Raw genomic sequence first — 19,133 nt, forward strand, 5'->3', positions numbered from 1 at the left:
TCAGCGTGAATCCACTGAGTTGCAGAGTCACATATGATGAGTGCTGTGGGAGAAGGGGGAGGATGTGAAAGAAAGTAGAAATTGACTGATATTGTGACTGCTATATTTTTGGCTTTGACTCACTCCTGGCTTGCATTTGTACTGTGAAATATGACATGTGAGTTTATCCTTTATTTCAGGTACAGCCTGTCACGCACTGCAATGTAACAGTACTGAGTATGGACTGTTAAGAGGGAAAAGCAGCCATTTATATATAAACATGTGCTGGAGCTTCAGCTGCTCCTCTATATGGTGCACCTGTAACACTTGCACTGTGTTGAACTCATCACCAGCAAAGAGTTCGTATGTCAGAGAGCAGAGTGGGGAAGCTACAGCTAATATTCACTGCTTACATTTTTATTTGTCTCCCTTAATGCTTTTGCAACACAATAGTGTAAATCAGAGTGTAAACCCCTGACAGTTTGGTGTGGTTAAGTGTTACATATACTGGCTCTCTGCCATCATTCATGAAGAATATTGTATAATTCTGATTTGACAAGCTAGTGTCTGGTAAGATTGCAGGTAAACAGTGTCTTGTGAGACCTGGGTGGTGAGGAAGGGCTGAGCAATCCTCAGGGACGGATTATATCGTCTCTATAGACAATATGAGTTGTTACCATCAGGATGAAGGTACTGAGTACTGCCATCACGGACTGCCTGGCCACAGGTATTCTCCAAACCCTCTAGTATACATCTGTTAAATGCAATAAATAACACTAACTAATTAACACTCAACAACCCATAATGACATGTGAAAACATGTTTTGTAGGGATTTTTGTAAAGAAATAAAAATCACATGTACAAAGAGCGATTAGAGACCCACAGTAAGATACAAAAGCCCCTTTAGCAGCAACTACAGCTTTACAGTCTCTTGCGTAAGTCTCTACAAGCTTTGCACACCTGGATTTGGGCAGTTTATTCCATCCTTCCTGATACTGTAGATGCTCTCAGGTTCTGCCAGATTGGATGGGAAGTGTCTGTGAACTGCTATCTTTAGGTTTTCCCACACAGGTTCTGTAGGGCTTAGATTTGGGCTTTGGCTGGTCCACTCACAGACAGAGACTTGTCCTGAAGCCACTCCAGTGTTGTCTGCCTTGCTGACTATTGGATCCTGTCTCCACAAAACACGGGGCCTGACATCTTCTTGCTAGGTTCACCCTATTTGGCTAAACAGCCAACAAAAGAACAGAGACTCCTAATGCTTCAAAATATCTTCCATTTCCCATTGTTGAGGCCACCATGCTCCTGGGAACACTCAAGACTTTAGAAATGGCCTTAAAGCCTCAGCACATTATTTCACAGGTGTTCCTCGCACCACACAGCTCAGGTTTTATTCTGACAAACAGTATGAATTGTGGGACTATATCAGAGCAAACTGGATGGATGCACCTGCACAAGTTTATTAATTAAAACAATATTACACACATGTTTTCTCATCTTGGGTTATTTGGTGCAGATTCTGGGCATTAATGGCAGTTTTATCCATTAAAAATTAAATATACAACATAATAAATAGTGTGAGAAGTGAAGGGGTCTGAATAGTTTCTGATATGACTGCAGATTGAGGGAGAACCAGCAAGCCAGATTAAAGGGGTTAGACATAAGTGACTTTAAAAACTGCACACTCACAACTATAACTCAGGGTTGGAGGCCCTGGAACAACCAGACACTGGCACTGATTTATTGACTGTCCATTTAGAACAGAGTATCAGCCTACAGCTGAGCTGTGGAGCTGCTGCTATTATCAAGTGGAAACTTATGAATTATGGTTGTGCAAAAATACAGATGAACTTCTACCATTTGCTATCACCCAAAACCTACAAATTAGTTCTTAAAATATGTGAAGCCCAGTGTCATGAATGATTACCCTGGGAATTATGATAATCCCCTTACATATTTTCAAACTCATGAGGACTAAGGACATGTATCATTAGCTTGTATAAAATCCTTCTTACCTTCAATCTAATCTTTAATCTTATCTCTAAATCCATCGTTTAAACATCTTTATCCATTCCTAGTCCTAACACAGTTTCTTACTTTAGATACTCTTTGTAGAAGTAAGACAAGTAAGAAATATTTGGAGGACTTTTTTTCTTTATCCCTATTAAAAGGAATTTCAGCCCTTTTAACAACAGACATACAAACAGATGAAATTCTCCTTCTTTCTGTATTTTCCTCTAATTTCAACAACATGCCACACTGAATCCTTTTCTGAACATCTGCAACCTTTGTCATTTGTACATGATTCATATATGCAGCACATCCCCCGTGGCTAGAATTACAACAATGAGTCCCTGACAGCTTTACATAAATATGCTAGCCAGCCCAGAAATGCACTCTCTTCTGTAATGTATCTAACTTTGTTCTGTCCCTCATTATGCCCAAGTTTGAGAATATCCCATGATCTTCCCATATAATAAAAACAAAATAGCCTCAACGAGCTAGAGAATACAGTGTAACATGAACCCGTTCTCCATCTTACCACTTTCATCTGGAATGTAATTAGCACAGCAGCAAGAAGCTTAGAACTCCACCCTGATCTCAGCCCCAACCGAGGTAACTCTAGGCAGCCCCTAATCCTCAGAGCCTAATGGGATTAGCTCCAGAGGGATGGCAACCCATGTCACATGCACAAATGCATTCAAAATCCCAACCTCTCCTCCTCTGTCTCAGTGTATTTCTCTCTTCTCTCTCTTTCCGTGCTATTCCACTACGTGTCAAATAGGATTAGACTAAGATTGGCCATTTCTTAAATATAGTATATATTGGTCCATTCAGTGTCATCAAGCTGATGATGATAGAATGGAAATAATGAGCTCTGAATTATAATTTATTCAGTACAGAAGTGAAGTTCAATGAACAGTCATCTATAAGAAAGCGCTAAAGCTAATCTGCTTCCAATTTTGCACTTTTATGCTTTTTAATTAGCTTTTATTGTTTCAACAAAAAGCTCTGGACAATTATCACATTTTTAAAATGATTTTCAATCTTGATGAGAAAACATGGAAACAGTGACAAAATAATAGCAAACAGCACTGTCAAAAAAACTATTTGTATCATCTGATGAAAACTCTATTAGCTCACTGAATAAATAATTTATAAAACCTAAGAAAAACATTTTACACACGCCCATTGAATTCCTAAATAGAATTAATCTTTCTCTAAACTACAGCACAATAAGTGCTAGAGTCTGTTGAAAATCAGAATAGAGAGTTTAATTCAATTAATCAGGACTACTTAGTATAGATCACGCACATCGTGTAAAAAAATTACCAAATATAACAGGGTGAAGAAATGTGGGATGGCAGACTATATGTGATTAGGGGTGTCCTTGGCCAGACTTTGTGGTTTCATAGTTACATAGTATGCAATATGAAGCCTAACATTCCACATCCAACCTGATGACCAGAAAACGACAGACACACACAGATGTGCAAACACAAAAACACACACAGCAGCCACAGTACGGAGCCATTCCAAATCACAGCTCCATCTCTGATCCCATCAGGCTGCTCTTGATTGAAAGCCTGGCCACAGAGACCCCGAGGTGGGTTAGAGCTCTGCCAACAGCTGGGTCTGTTCCAGCACCCCCATGTCTTATTCATGGAGACCCATCGGCTCTCATCACTCATCCACCAGACTCCCTCGCAAACAAGTGCAGATACACATGTATAAATACATGCACACACCAACTAATCAAGGACATCAGGCAAAGAGAAACTTGATCTGCAGAAACAAGCTAATCAGATTTACGTCAGTTCGGTGTGTGCTCTGGAAGTGTCAGTGTGGATGTATGTGTGTACCTAATCCAGGTCATGAGCTCCACCGTGTCTGGATCATAAAACTCCCTCAATTCCAATAACTCCTCCATCAGCTTAGGCCAGAACTAAAGGGAACAACACAGAGACAAGTAATGGAAAACACTGTGTCAGTGTTCATTAAGACTGTAAAGCAGAATGTCAAACATACTGATATATTTTAAACAGTATCTACTCCACTGAATATAACAGTGTATCACACTCATTTAGACTCTTTCAATAGCAAAACACATAAAAGGACTGCAATCATTTCAGCATCCCGTTATGATCCAATAGTTTATTACCATCTCCTTCTGCAACATTTGCCATCTCTAATGTCATCACACATGGTTTGTAGCAATTGGCTTGGCTCCATTATGAGCCAGACAATACAGTGATGACATAAACCACCAAGAAAATGGCATACCTGGTAATACAGCCAGCCAACCATTGCCAACGGAACTGCATATCTTACAAGTCTTAACTGCAAAATGAGAGAAAGAAAACAGTCATAATGAAATGAAAGAATATAATCGTATCAGAGGCAAAGAAAGTATGAGTCATACAGAGATATACCTAAAAATGAAGACAAGCACAGAATGAGATAACACAGAGATAACAAACTGACACAGCAGCATCGCTCTGTATCATTTCTTATCTGAGCCATGCTGTTTTGGCATCTTAGGAACACACTGACACCTAGTGGCCTCACAAGCAATGTCATCACTACTCCACAGTACAGACTAAGGATTTAAATCCAACTAGTAATTAGGCAGCATAATTATTCACTTTCATTTCGAATGAGCAAATCATTAAAAAGATTTGATCCAGACAGGATGTGGTTGACTTACTGGAGAAAACCATCTCAATTCTCACCTTGATCACAAATGTGTTATGAGGCAGTTACAAATAGCACTACATTGTGGTTAAATACCTTTTCCAATAGCCAGTAGTAATATTGTGAACATATTGCGACACTAAGGGTACCTTTCATGTCTACATCTATCCATGGCTCAGAACAGGTTGAAAACACATCGGACATATCACCTTATACACTTTGTATGCTCAATGCATTACGTATTGCAATTCAAACAGTTACCTATTTACACATACAACAGTCAACATTAGCATTCATTTGGAGTTGTGTTTATGCATAACAATACCCAAAACAATTGTTGTGCACTCATACCAGAAGTTTACTGTTGCAGCGGAGAACGGTGAGAAGCAGAGACCACAGCTCTGTCCCACACGCACCATAGGCTGCAACCGCACACATATGGCCAGTCCATATATACTTCATCCTGGGAAGAGAGTCGGAAAGAGAGGGAATAAAAGCAAAGCACAGTAAAGGACATTAAATTCAAATAAGACAACAAAATTGTCTTTACTCCAAGTGGTTAAACTTAATTTCAGTCTCTAAAACACACCATTATTATCCAAGATCTATTCTGATATAAAGTGCATGAATTACATTTCTAAACAAATGAGTAAAAGAGTGAATAGAGTAAACAGAGAGGAATGAACAGCATAAAGAAGCCAGAGAATGAAATGAGCTGAAAAATTGTTGACAGGTACAGTGATGGTGCCATGAGAGCGAGAAGGAGGAGGGATAAAGACGTGCAGCCTCACAGAAATAAATCTCAATGTTTTTCATTGTAAAGTAAATATCTGATAAAAATAAATGGCTTTCTGTAATTTCAGACTTCGATCATTATCAGTGTTTTAAAGAAAGTGGAAAAATCTGATGTGACTGTTTCTGCACTACTACTAGGCTACTTCTGTTAAAACCTTTCTTTTTCTCCTTTGTGTGAATTCAATAAATACTTTAATTCCAGACTGGAACAACAATGCACTGTATTAAATATATTACTTACATGTATATCACATTATTCCAAATCTCACCACATGCAGTACATGCAATTACAATTAGAGAAAGTAACTGAGCTAAAGGCTTTAACATAAAATCATTTTCAAATTAAACTACTGATGTGAACCTTTGAAAACCTGAATCTCCGTGTTGCTATGAATAAACCAGTTTGACTGAATAATTATGGGTTTGCTTTAATACAAGAAAAAGAAGTGATGATTCCAATTGTAATCGCTGTGATTTCCTTGACACGCCTCACAAAGAGTCTAAAGTTAAAGGTAATTAACCTTTCACAATAAGACATCATGGGTGCAAAGCATGGCAGCCTGTGTTTGCAGCTTGAAATGCACTCAGCCTAGAAAATGTACCGATGCTACAATAACATTAAAAGTACAAATACCCCTTGACAGTCACATCTAGGGAGGAGGGGTTGTTATAAATGTGAAACACAAAAATCTGTATTCCACAGGAAGTATTAGTAAAGTTGTGCGAGATAATAAGGCAATGTGCAAATTTAATACTGCTTGCCATTCAGTATAGTATGCTATATTTATAAAGGATATACTATAACTATACAATAAGATCTGGAACTTAAAATATAATGTTAGGAAAAGATTTGTCTTATCCTTGTCTTATCCTGTTTTGCCTCTACAACCACCACTCACTCTCAGCATCACTGATCACGAATGTCTTTTGTTGCACCTGTGACCGCATCCAACAGCAATGTTGCTGTGACGTGGAGAACACCTCTACTTTACTACAGTAACGTCAGAGGTTAAACAGAAATTTCTATGGTGTTACTCTTCAAACACACACACGTTGCATTAACAACAAAACTGGACAATATTAAAACAACTGAAAATAATTACTGATTTACAAAACTTAACTTTGCAGAAGAAAAAGGAAAGTACAGACAGACAGTACTATAGTGAGTGGTAAACTGAGGTAATTATTACAGAGGTTGGAGCCTGTCAGTCAATACTGTTTGAGGGTCATAGGTGTGACGTGGCCAACAAGAGCAAATTTGTCAAGAGTCAGCATGCCACAACATCAGGAACAGCTGCCAGCTCAAACAGCCAAAACAACCAGAAAATTAAGAAGAAGTAGCTGGATATGAAGCTTGGCCACAACATAAATGTTTCTTGTTCAGCCTAGGTCCCAATGTTGGTGTTAAGGCTCTTGACCCACTGCCAGACTCTAGTATCCGTAACTGAAGACAAGTTCAATGTTAAGCTGTTCTACAGTGCAGATCTGCCAATGATGGTGTAATTGGGTGAACCAGAGAAATAGGCCAGAGTGTGTGTGTGTGTGACACCAAGATGAAGCAACATTACCTAGGAGAGGGAAAGCTAATGGGGTTAATTGTTACACAAGATGCCATGCTGCAAGATAACAGATGTTGCCATGCACAGTTTGTACTTTCTACTTCAAATATAGTTAAATAAACAGCAATTTTACAAATTCAAATCAGATGAAACAACTACTGGTCAGGAAAAACAAGTATTTAGTGAATCATATCTTTGTAGCTGGTACAGAAAAAATTAAATCAAAAGCACCACTACATTTACCATGACACGTTTTTTTTCCCCAGTACAAATGCTCAGCATGTCCTGACAACATCTTTCTTATATCCTCAGAACACCTATTTTCTCTTCTGTTTCTTTAGATAAAGATACTTGATTTGGGTTAAAACCTTATCTGACACATGAAGGAGAAAACAATTGGTAATTGCTTTGCTTTTGGTGCGACTCTAAAGTATTTGTACATGTGGCTCACAGTTTCCGCAGTCATGCTCATTCATGTTTTTTGTTAAATGTCCCATCTTTGCATGAGACATGGTGAGACATGGTGTGACATGGCCCCATTTTTTGTGTAAGCTTATAACAGTGTTTAATGTACAGTGTCATAAAAGAAAGTGTAAACAAAAGTGTAACAAACACATTACAGAGTGTATTTATTAATTGTCCCTGTTTAGAAATTTGATAAAGTATTTAATTTACTACTACCTGAACTGAACTGATTCTTTCAAATATAAGGATGAATCTACCTGTCACTGTAAACTGCATATGTACAATCTTGAAAGTTGCAACAACAGAATCCAATAAGAACAGTCAATCGGATTTTGTCTTATTTTGTGAGGAACAAATTACTCTAAGCAGCTTGAAATTTCAGGGTGTCAGCCATAAAGTATAGTTCAGAGAAACAATTATCAGTTGGCCAACTGTGTCCACTCTTTCTGCTCCTGCTGTGAGTAGTGTCACTGTCAGAGATGAATGCATTGTAGGATGGTGCTTGGCATGAGGAGCTGATCAAGACTAAAGTGGTCTATTCAGAAACTTGGTGAAAAGATTTAAGAGGTATCTACTTTGAGCATGCACAAAAACGTTGTTACGAGGAAAGGTACATTCAAAGAGTCCCTGTGTGAGAATTCAACCAATGTGAGTACTTGGGAATGTCTGTGAATCCAGGTGCCTGCACAAACATGATGCTTCAATTACATGAGCTCACCTCATAGTACTAAAAGCCAGGAGACCATAGAACAGTGTATGCAACAGATTATAGGCCACATCTGGACGAAAAGCCTCCATTTCTCCTTCTCCAGATCCTTTCTTCTCCTCAGCTGAACTTCCTTTAGACCTGCTGAGGAACAAAAAAGGCAGCAAGACAAAAGACAACAGTGATACATAAAACATTACTGCCAGACGCTTGAGAAGAGAGGCAGAAGGGTAGGTGGGTGGAATTGATATTATTCAGATTTCATTAGCTGTTCGTGCACAGGCAGACACACAATGATTCACACCCACAACTGTTTCTGTCTGCAGGAGTCAGCATGCAGACAAACAAAGAAAGGCTCAAGGGCACTGATGTCACTCCTACAATTTGGCCTCCTGTGCCGAATCAGACGGACACTGGCTTCCATTTGAATACAAATCCAATCTGTCTCCTTATTCTACGTGAGGTGGGGTAAACTGGATTAAATAATTTGTGAATTGGCAAACAGACCTTTGTTCTATGAGGTTAGTATTCTAGCCCTCCAACATCAGAGCACAAGTTGATATGCTAATGTGATTAGTTCAATGCGACCCCTCATCTGCACCACAGGCAAATGAAGCTTTGAGCAGCCGATACAATATTCTGTTACCTAGAGCATGAAGCAACAATACCATTACTAAATATGCAGTGATGTGAGGCAGAGACATAGGAACACTGAATACAACTGCATCTGAGTTTCTGCTTCCTGATAGGCATCCTGATGTCCTCTTGGAAGAAAGTCCCTTTACTCTTGGTAAGAGCAGAAACTCTCCATTAATGCAGACTTCAACCCATTTTTTGAGAAACATCCAATAATGATGCACACTGACTTGTTCATCACTGCCAAATTTGAGGACTGAATACAAGCTGAAACAATGCCACTGATCTGAACCATCACTTTGTCAGTCACAATTAGTCATTTCCAAATGACAAATCCTTTTATTTTTCCTTTATTTTCTGTTGTATCTAGAAACAATGTTGTTCCTAAAAAGGTAAAGTCGCAAGCCTTAAACAGCAAAACAAAAGGTGAATAGTTTCCCTCCAATTGTGGTGCATAAAACCTAATAAAATAATCTTCTTGGCTAGATGTTAAAACCAGCCAATATCTTACTGGATGACAGACCATATACATGGTGAAGCTATTCAACGACATAAGTGAGCAAAGAGTAGATAAACTTTGCCCTGAAAGGGTTTTAAAAGAAAGGTCAAATAGTCAGCAAAGAAGTAATTGGGTTTATTATAGGTGCAGTATATTACCATATGCTTCTTTTCATGTGACAGCAAGGAGTTTCAGAAGCAGACCCCCTGTCTTCACAGGTTCCCTCCCTCACGTCCTGTTCAGCCATCACTCACCTCAGGTTGTGCAGTGCAGCCACTGCGAACATGCCACTGAGCAGCAGCAGCGTGAGGATGTAGGGGTAGAGCAGCAGGGTACCGGCCAGTCGCTCCAGTGTGTCGAGTGGCAGGAAGCCAAAGGCCTCCTCACACAAATACAGACTGGCATCAAAATCCCTGTAGGAGAGGAGGTGAAATCAATGAGGAGAGCAAGGGAGAGAGTGGAGAAAGGGAGGAAAAACAAAAAATACCAGGGTTTGGTACTCAGCACAGATTGCTGTGGTGACCAATTTTCTATCAATCAGTTTGGCAGAACAATCTTTTGTTGGTTTCTTTTCAGGTTTTTAGAGGTATCTAAAAACTCACTTGTTCATTTATAAGAGGTATCAATAAGAAGTCTTGGGGTGACACAGCTTTTTGCAGGTCCAGCCTGAGGACTTGTTACTCTAAAAATTATAATATTTTCAAACCAGCTTTGAAGCACTGAAAAATCCAGGCTCTGTCTAGTCACACACAACTGATTAAAGGTGAGTAGGAGGTTTAAAAGTAGGAGGTACAGTTCTCCTGAACAAACAATCAAAAAACTTCATGTACCGAGGAGAGGTTGATGAAAATGGATGCAATTTTGAATCATTATTAGTTGGAGGTTTCTATCACAAATTACAAAAGAAGGTGTCTCCATATCGCTTTAGGTAAAGTGTTTTATGTTCACAGTCAAAGGGAAACAAATTTGTACTAGTATATAGCAAATGTTTTCAAAATAAACTGAAATAATTATTTCAATAGCACATCAATGTAAAGTATAAACGTGCTTTTTTATTTGGTTTTCTTTTTGCATGCATTCCGCGCAATAGATTGGCAATACTGCTTCAGATAAACAGCTGTGCTGATACGAGACTGAACTGGGGAACGACATATCACAAAACACAGCATAAAACTCAAGGGACAAAAAAGAAAGAGTTGGAGAGAGTGAGAAACAGAAACGAAGGGAGAGGCAGAGACAGAGTACAGCGTAAGCGCTGCATTTTCTAAAGCCTCCTGAATAATTGAAGGGCCGGTTGTGTGGCAATGGGTTGTGAGCTGTGTTATCTGCCACCCCAGAGCAGCTATCCAGTGACTGAGTTGTTCAGCTCACACATACATGCATGCATGCATGCGCACATGCACGCATACACGCGCACACACACACACAGACACAGAGTATCTATCAATGGGTGGCCTGCTGGTGTGTAACACCATCATCTATTATTCACGTGCACTAACACTCCAGGTGCTACAACACTGGTGCTTAGTGAATAATATTGTCAAGCTGGATCAAGTCAAGAGATGTGCATACTTTGTGTATGCACTAAATGTGTGCAGAATACAGGTGTTATAAGTCGGTGCATGACTGTGCTCAAGAACAGAAACGTGTGATTGTTTATTTTGTGTGTCCACAGGTCTGTGTTCATACCTCGTTGGCCCCAAGGCAAACTTCAACTTGATGAATTTAAAGATGTGTTCATCTGATCTAAGCTGAAGTGCTTTCTGTAAAGACACACAGACACACACACCGGCACACGCACACGCACACATACAGAGAAAGGTCAGCTTGTCAGGGCTAAAGATCAGCATGCTGAGATGTATAAATAAGTAAATAAACCAAGCTGAGATCATGTGGTGAGCTCACACCATACCCAGAATTTTACATACATAACAGAGTAGGAGGAAAGAGAGGCTGCAGTAAAGGAAGGAGAGAAGGGCAGGCTGAGAGAGATGGGAGGTATAAGAACAAACAGAAAAGAAAAGAGCACAGCAGAGAAGCAAGGAGACAGGAGGAGAGCTGGAGGCAGAATAAAGACGAAAGCAGAATGAAGGGAGAAAAAGGAAGTGAACAATGAGGAAATTAGGTATGAGGATTGAAACAGGGAGGAGAGAGCGAGAAGAGAATGACATGAATGAATGAAAAGAAGAAGAGAAAGGGAGCACCTTGGCCAGGTAATTGATGGTGAAGCTGAGAAGGAGAACCATGGTGGTATGGAGAAGCAGTTTGCCCAGACGAACCAGAAGACCTCCCGTTTTTAGACCAGACTGCATGAGCAGACAGCCACAGGAGACAAGTCAATAACAAGTTATTTAACAAGTCATTCATGTCACAAATCATTGGTCTTAAATCTGAACTGCAATCTAAAGTCATCAGGTTCCTAAAGTCAAGTGACTCGAGTCAAAGACACATGACTCAAATCCACACCTCAAAAACACAGGAGAATAGTATATAATGCCTGTTTTCATAACTCCTCTAAACCATCATGAAGTTCATATACACAAATGAATTAAAACCAGAAAATAAATCTTTCTCTCCCCATTTTTGGAATCCCTCCCCCATCTTTCTCTGTATTCCTTTTCAAATCTGTCGCATTAAATGTCTCTGTAATTGTTACCACGATAAGATCCAATACAGCTAAATCATATGTAAATCTAACAGAAGCATGTCTCTAGCATACAAATTGAAATTATCTTCTGCAAAAACCTACTGCAGCACTGGCCTCCTTGCATCACTATTAATCTTCCATTTGGAGCTTTCTGATTTCAACCTCCCTCTTTCATTCTCTGCTAACCTGACAGTGTCTGATGAAGAGTGCAGCTACGATGAAGCTCAGGACTAGTGAGCCCAATATCATGGAGTTACAGAACTGGAGGAGCCACACACTCAGCAGACTGCTCACTTGGACAAGATACAGTGTGGTCACCTAGAGAAACACACATGGTTCTGTGAAACAATTGAAGTAACAGATGACATTATGTGGGTGATAACATATTTCAATAGTGTAGTTAGATGATGCATTTAGGTGACATGTTCAGGTGATGTATTTGCATGACAGATGACATATTTAAACGATGCAGTAAGATGATGCATTTAGATTACTTATTTACCTGACCTATTTTTCATGGTATGACATGTCTAGACAATTCATCTAGATGACATATTTAGAGGAGGTATTATTAATGGTATGACATATTTAAATGACATTTTCAGATGACCTATTTTTTTGTATGACATATTGAGATTATTTTGGAGTTGAATATCCAGTTAATACTACACATCCATGTTAATAACCCCTTAAGTACTTAGCCATACCTGTGTAGTTGTCAAGAGGTCCACACAGTCCAGAGTGTATATGATGAGAGCCTGAACAAGTAGGATGAACTGGTTGAATTGCCATGTCAGACAGAAACAGAAGGTTGTCACATACATCAACCACACCAGCACCTTCTGGGGCGAGAAACACACATGCAAACACACTGTTAGATTAATGTAATGCATACCAATGGCATATACAGTAATTCCTGCTGTACGATTAGCAGCTTTTGGAGATAAAAGATAATTAAGCAGGTGGGTTGGGAGTCACCTAAACAAGACCAATCTATGTGTTGGGAATGATTAATAGTTTTGATTTGTGTTTGTGTACCTGCTGTAAGGCAGTGAGATGCGGCCTGAGGTAACATGTGATAGCAGTAACCTGCAGCGCTAAGAAGGGCAAAGACCAGTTCTCTCTCAGGGAGATAGTGAACTCCACACGGGTGGTATCTACCCTGAAAGAAGGCAGAAAGGGGGCAAATGAAGGATGGAGAGATAACCACATGGTGGAAAAAAGTGATGTGATATTAAAAATACCAAGTACAAAAACCAAGTACAAAACAATGTGAACCAAAACACATAGATTTGTTTTTTTTATTGAAACATCCTGCAGTTTGTGTATTAATGAGGTAAAACAAGCAAAGGAATAAGGTAAGATAAGGTATGAACAGCTGATTCACAGATAGCGCCTGTGGTATCTAGAAAAAGTAATAATGTCATTTATCTTTAACAAAAGCACATTCTAAAATAGAGTGTCCTATTGTGTTTTAATGAATAACTAACATGCTTTGAACTCTGCTGTTTTCTGTTGATCATGGCAGCTCATAGTGTGGGACTTCTGAAGTTGTACAAGTCTCGGACCATTTCTTTTACTCTTCACAGAGTTCACCACAGAAACTTTTCCTGTCTGTTGATCCAAAAGGAGAGCAGAGGAAATGCCAGCAGGGTTTCTGAGCTTATTTCATCTTTTGACACATTTCCAAAAACACTCCAATCAATGCAAAAAACACTCCACACCACCAAATCACACTGAAGACAACTGGAAAGTTCTTCTTGTCCTCTAGAAGTCCAGTGCAACTACAGACACTAAAATAAAGTAGTTCTGGGATGATTCCTTTAGGTAAGAAAAGTGATATGTCCGTTCATGTTAAATATGAATCTGATGTCAGTATACTATGTTGTATGTTAGCATAAAAACTGGAAAAGTAAATAACAAGCTGGGAAAAATAACTGTCCACAATAACAAATTGCATCTACAGAACTGTGAAATGTTCTGTGTTACTACAGAGGAACATAGAAACTTGCTCATTTCCAGCTTGATGGCCTCCGTTCTGTCACTAGCCATCACGTAAACAAGTCACAGACAGCTACAGACAAGCCACAGATTTAACACAAGTAAAACAGAGCAAGCCCTTAATCCATTTAGTATAACAGACTTAATCATTTGTCATTTCTCTCCTACTCCAGTAATATTAATAGGTATTGTTGTTCGTAAGAGTGCCAGCTGGTGAAAGGGCATCCATCTCTTTTGAAACACTTGCTGGTGATGGATGGTACATATTCAAAATCTAAACAGGACACTGGTATCTCACATCTGTGGAGGTCATCAACTGAAGTTACTAAACATATAATGAAAAATACTGCCTTATGTTAAAGAGTCCTTAACCCTGATCACACAACCTAAAACCAAATCAGTAAGGATCCAGTAAAGTTTATCATCTGTTTTATCATTTACTAAGTGTTATCACATAATTATGTGTCCTTATTTACACACTTCAACAACATCCACACCGTTATACTAAAAAAATATATATATATCAAAGTCACAGTTTTTTAAATCAGTATTTTTCCCACATGATGCTGTTTTTGTGCAGTACTTTGCTGGATTTTTATTCTTTAAGCAGTTTGGATTAATTAAAGTTTAGGGGAACTTGCTTTTTTGGATTGATCCAGCTTCTCTTTCCACTGAACCACAGTGGAAAAGAACTCTCAACAAAAACAGATCTTTAAAAAGAATATTCTCACACCTAACATAAAACTATATTAACACTGGCTGATTCATTAAGCTTTGTTGCAGGGGTGGTTCACTGAACTGATTTATTTTACTTGGGAGTAAGAAATCATAGTTACATGTAATCTTTCCTGGATTGCTGTCATAAGAAGCACTTTGTGCATTCTCAGTCTGATCATTTAACTGCTTCTATATACAGTACATTTAAAAAGACACACAGAAAGATATAAATGGATTTAAATTAGTGGCAAATGACAATAGCAGCTGAACGTGCCCACGGATTTAAACAATGGGCTTAAAAGGCATAAGGAAATAGTTCCCCATTTTATGCCGCCAAGTTGACAAATTGCTGCAACATTTACAGAGTCAAGTCCAACTCTGAAGGGGCCATAAACTCTCCCCCTTTCACTGTCTCATTCGCACACATGAATGGACAATTATTACCCACCTGTTGAGGATGTACCAGACCCCAGTGAGTGCACCAGCCAGCCAGGAACCAGAGAGGAGCCATGCTGTGAGGTACAGCGCAATCACATACACTGCTTGGAGCGAGAAGACTGTGTAAATGTAGAAATACACTGGCTCCAGGTAAGACTGGACCAACAAAACGCACACACGCACACGCACACACGCACACACAGAGAAACCATTAGTTCATTACATTCTGTAAATGAACAGACAAAGTTGAATACAGTGACAGCAACTGACTGTGGCATTTTCAAAGTCTGGTCTGATATTTCCACTCCAGACATTCTTGTCACAGAGTGAGATCACTGACAAAGCTAAGTAGCTGTTTCTCAGTTAATGGATATGCCAATACAGAAACCTCTTCCCTCACTGTGACAAGTGGAAGTGTGCCAAGCTGTGTCAGCTAAAGGACCAAATGTAAAATGCCACAGCACCTCAAATGCTTGACAGTCTACCAATATGATTAGCAGAATAACAAGAACCTTGGAGGTTAATAATGAGAAAAGAAAAATATTTTTTTTAATTATTGGAATATCATATTATACATTATTATTTCAAGGGCCTAAATGACAAGAAAATACAGTGAATCATTTTCCAGTAGTCAGTCATTAATCTTGTGTTTTACAAGCCAACAGTACATCACTGACAGCTGAGTGATATGCTACCTGTATGGGCAACAATCTGTAGAGAACACTGAGAAAGACTTCTTGGTAGATATTCATTCTCTGCAGGAGATTAATGGTCCTCCTGGATTCTGTCAAGTTGTCATGGATCAAATCTGAGAGCCCTAGGAACACACACATGCACATATACACACACTTTAAAAAGGCCACAGCGTGATAATAGGCTTTGTGATAACTAGGAAAGGGTATGGCTGTTTCTCAAAGCTCACTTTGCAAATTTACTGAGTATGGTACTATTAAAGAACAATAACACTGTTTGAAATTTCTGTCAAGCACTAAAGCCACAAATTGTTCTGCTTGAGTTTAATTCTTTAATTGCTAAAAGCACAAAGGATGTTTGAGCCCATCAGTGCATTCAACCTTGAAAGCCATCAAATATTCCTTTGCTGAATTTAAAAATATAGTTCTGTTCTACTGTTTTTACTTTATGAAATAAGACATTAACCTTTGGGGTAAAAAAAAAAAAACAGAGGAGGTATTTTACATAGCAAACATGGCAAATGTCACATATTTAACTGAATGTGGCTACTGTTTGGGTCGTCATTTACGAATTCAATTCATCATAAAAGACAAATATCTGGGCGGCTGACAATCTCTGCTAAACAATTTCCCACAGGAATGCTTGTATGAGGATGACAAAAGTAAATTAATAGCACATCATTACTGACTGCTTGTACGTGGCGGGTGTCTGCAGTTCTCCTGAGCTTGAAGAGTGTTTCAGTATCTTTTTGTTTGATGTTTTGCAACTTTACTGATTTTTCAGTCGTACAGTTGCTGCCCAGACCCAAAGACAGGCAGGCAGGAGAAATTAGTGAGTAGCTGCTGAACATAGAGGAGCCTTTAGCAGCTAAAAAGCCATTTAGCATATCATACATATCTTAATTGCTGAGTGTGTCAACAGGCATCTGTTAATAACCATATAAAAATTCAAAACGTGACATAACAATAATAATATTCACAGCTTCTTCCCCCAAATGGACAAAAACAGCAGCTATTGTATGTTTAAAGTGTAATTCAGGTTTCAGGTTTATTTTATATCTTTATCTCTGTCCTCACCAAATTAAAAGCTGAAAGCTGGGAACAGAGAAAGCAATACGAGTGACAGAAACACTGACAGTGTTCACAAGACAGCAGCATTGCCAGATTATTTTACTATGTTAAACTGAAGGTAAACAGCTGTTAATTTCAGGGAACACTGAAAATGACTTCAGTATGTGAAAACCTAAAGCAGCAAGTCAGCGTTTAAACTATGATGGTCATCATTTTATAATTTTCACTTTTATTTTTCTGTTAAATAACTGAGTGGGGGATTTACAACCTGTCTAATCATCAGATTGTTCATTCTTGCGCTGTCTAACTTCTTTTCAGTAATGCTGCTGCATTCCCCTATCTCAGTATTTTGTGGTATTAATACAGATGGGGAGGATGGCAAAAATTATAAGAGCTAGAATTACCCCTTACTAAAGGCCGATACTGACGACAGAGTACCTTAAACACATGCTGGTGTTGTTAAAACAAATTTGAAACTGAATGCAGTATCATTTGTGTGTATCAGGTTTGACTGACAAAATGTGACATTAAACTAGCAGCAGAGGGCTAGGTTTCTGCTGCAGGCTGGGATGTGTCAGTCTGATCAGTGCTGTGTTTTGCAATCAATTTAAGACCATAAGAACTAGCACTATTTTCCCTAAACAAGCTACACATTATCACCCCCACTTCACATTCATTCACTACTTTTTATCCATTTATTTTGAACTCTAGATTTGATTTACTGCTCTTCTTTCCTCCTTTCGTTATTCGCTTCCTCACTTGACTCCTCTTCTATTTTATCTCCTTGTATAGTTTGTCTTTGTCTCGTCTGTCCTTACACATTTCCTCTCAGCTTTGCTTCCTTTCTCTCGCGCCACTTTTTCCCTTTTGAACATTATCTTCTACAACAATTCTTCCATTATGCTATTACTCCACTCTTCCTTCCATTCCCATATTTATTTTTGTATCCCTGCATTAGCCTTAACACCTTACACTCAAACTATTTTACCTTGTTTTCTTCTGTCTGTCACGTTTTCATAAGCATGACAGGAAAAGAAGTAAACACAGTGAGACAGACAGGGAGGTCAACCAGTTCCTGAACTGATTAGCCTACAGCTCAGTTATTTGCCTAAGCAGAAAATTAAGCCAGTCCACAACTAAGTGTTTTACATGATAATAGGAACAGGATAATTAGACTAATTTCCCTCAGACCAATCTGTGCGTCAAGGGAAACTGCAGTGATTTGTTTGGTCTGGCTGAAAACAGAGAAAAGTTTCTTTCTGCCTGTGAGAATATATAGAGACTGCCATCTGTGTCATTCCCTGTAAAAGAAAAATAATAATTCTGTTAACATTTACTGGTTTGAGATATTATAAGAGCAGGTATAGAAGTTAAGAAGATAAGTATAGAAGTTTCACAAAAATGCAACAAAATATCTCAGTATTTAATTACACCTACACTTACAGCTGACTCATTTAAAACAAGAATCTGAGAAATAAACAGCCTTGAATAAAGAGCAGGACAGACCTGCTCACATTGGTCCAACAGCTGAAAATAGTACTTGAACAGTTCATAACAGTAAATATAGTGTATACCTTCCTGTACAGATGGGGCCTGCAACATTTGCTTGTAGTATGAGTAGTACAATCCGCACTCTGTCCGAAAGGAGATCTCCCGTTCCACTTCCTGAAAGCAAAAACGAGAATTTGGCTGTAAATAAGCACTTCTATTCTCTGTAATACAAAAAACACAGATCCTAGCAAGATAGATACTTGGAGTATCGAGTCAAAGCAGCAAAAACACTCTAAATCCAGTAACATTAAGACAACTAACACAGTGAGTGTTCATGTGTTTAAAGGATGTGTTCCCAAGATATTTGCTCGTCATGTATGATTACTGTTCCATATGGAGTTTAAAAGAGAAAGAAAACAGCAAATAACCAGGTGCAGAATAGTGGGACAGTCATTGATATATGATATTCAGTTCATAAATAGTTTTTACAGCTATGAATGACTAAAAAGAAGAAAAAGAAGATTTTTGTGCTATATTGGTTGTGGCTTAACTCAAAGTCAAATGGTTTCACCAGGATTATTATCCATCCAAAGATGAAAGCAGTCATTCTAACAGATCTTGAGCTTATTAAAAACCAAAACATATTTCTAAGGTAATGATTTAAGTTCATTTTTTCTAGTAATACATTATGATTAACAGCTCTCCCTTCACATAAAGACAACTAACTGACAGAACAACCCT

General features: G+C 38.7%; 1 protein-coding gene across 7 annotated transcripts in view; it reads right to left on the minus strand.

Annotated features, from left to right (window-relative positions):
* The window catches only part of dpy19l3 (dpy-19 like C-mannosyltransferase 3), a 42,513-nt gene that overhangs the window by 10,396 nt on the left and 12,984 nt on the right, over positions 1-19,133 (minus strand). For 5 of the 7 annotated variants that reach the window (XM_026293129.1, XM_026293128.1, XM_026293131.1 and 2 more), the window contains 13 exons: positions 18,476-18,566; positions 15,834-15,955; positions 15,149-15,294; positions 13,021-13,144; positions 12,690-12,824; positions 12,169-12,300; positions 11,540-11,641; positions 11,025-11,098; positions 9,590-9,748; positions 8,213-8,344; positions 5,027-5,138; positions 4,265-4,321; positions 3,844-3,926 (listed from right to left, as the gene is read on the minus strand). In XM_026293129.1, the coding sequence (XP_026148914.1) occupies positions 3,844-3,926; positions 4,265-4,321; positions 5,027-5,138; positions 8,213-8,344; positions 9,590-9,748; positions 11,025-11,098; positions 11,540-11,641; positions 12,169-12,300; positions 12,690-12,824; positions 13,021-13,144; positions 15,149-15,294; positions 15,834-15,955; positions 18,476-18,566 (1,469 nt within the window). The remainder of the gene's footprint in view (positions 1-3,843; positions 3,927-4,264; positions 4,322-5,026; positions 5,139-8,212; positions 8,345-9,589; positions 9,749-11,024; positions 11,099-11,539; positions 11,642-12,168; positions 12,301-12,689; positions 12,825-13,020; positions 13,145-15,148; positions 15,295-15,833; positions 15,956-18,475; positions 18,567-19,133) is intronic. The other 2 variants (XM_026293126.1, XM_026293125.1) reach the window with 2 other exon arrangements.

Source organism: Mastacembelus armatus, chromosome 3 (genome assembly GCF_900324485.2).
Source record: "Mastacembelus armatus chromosome 3, fMasArm1.2, whole genome shotgun sequence".
NCBI lineage: Eukaryota > Metazoa > Chordata > Actinopteri > Synbranchiformes > Mastacembelidae > Mastacembelus > Mastacembelus armatus.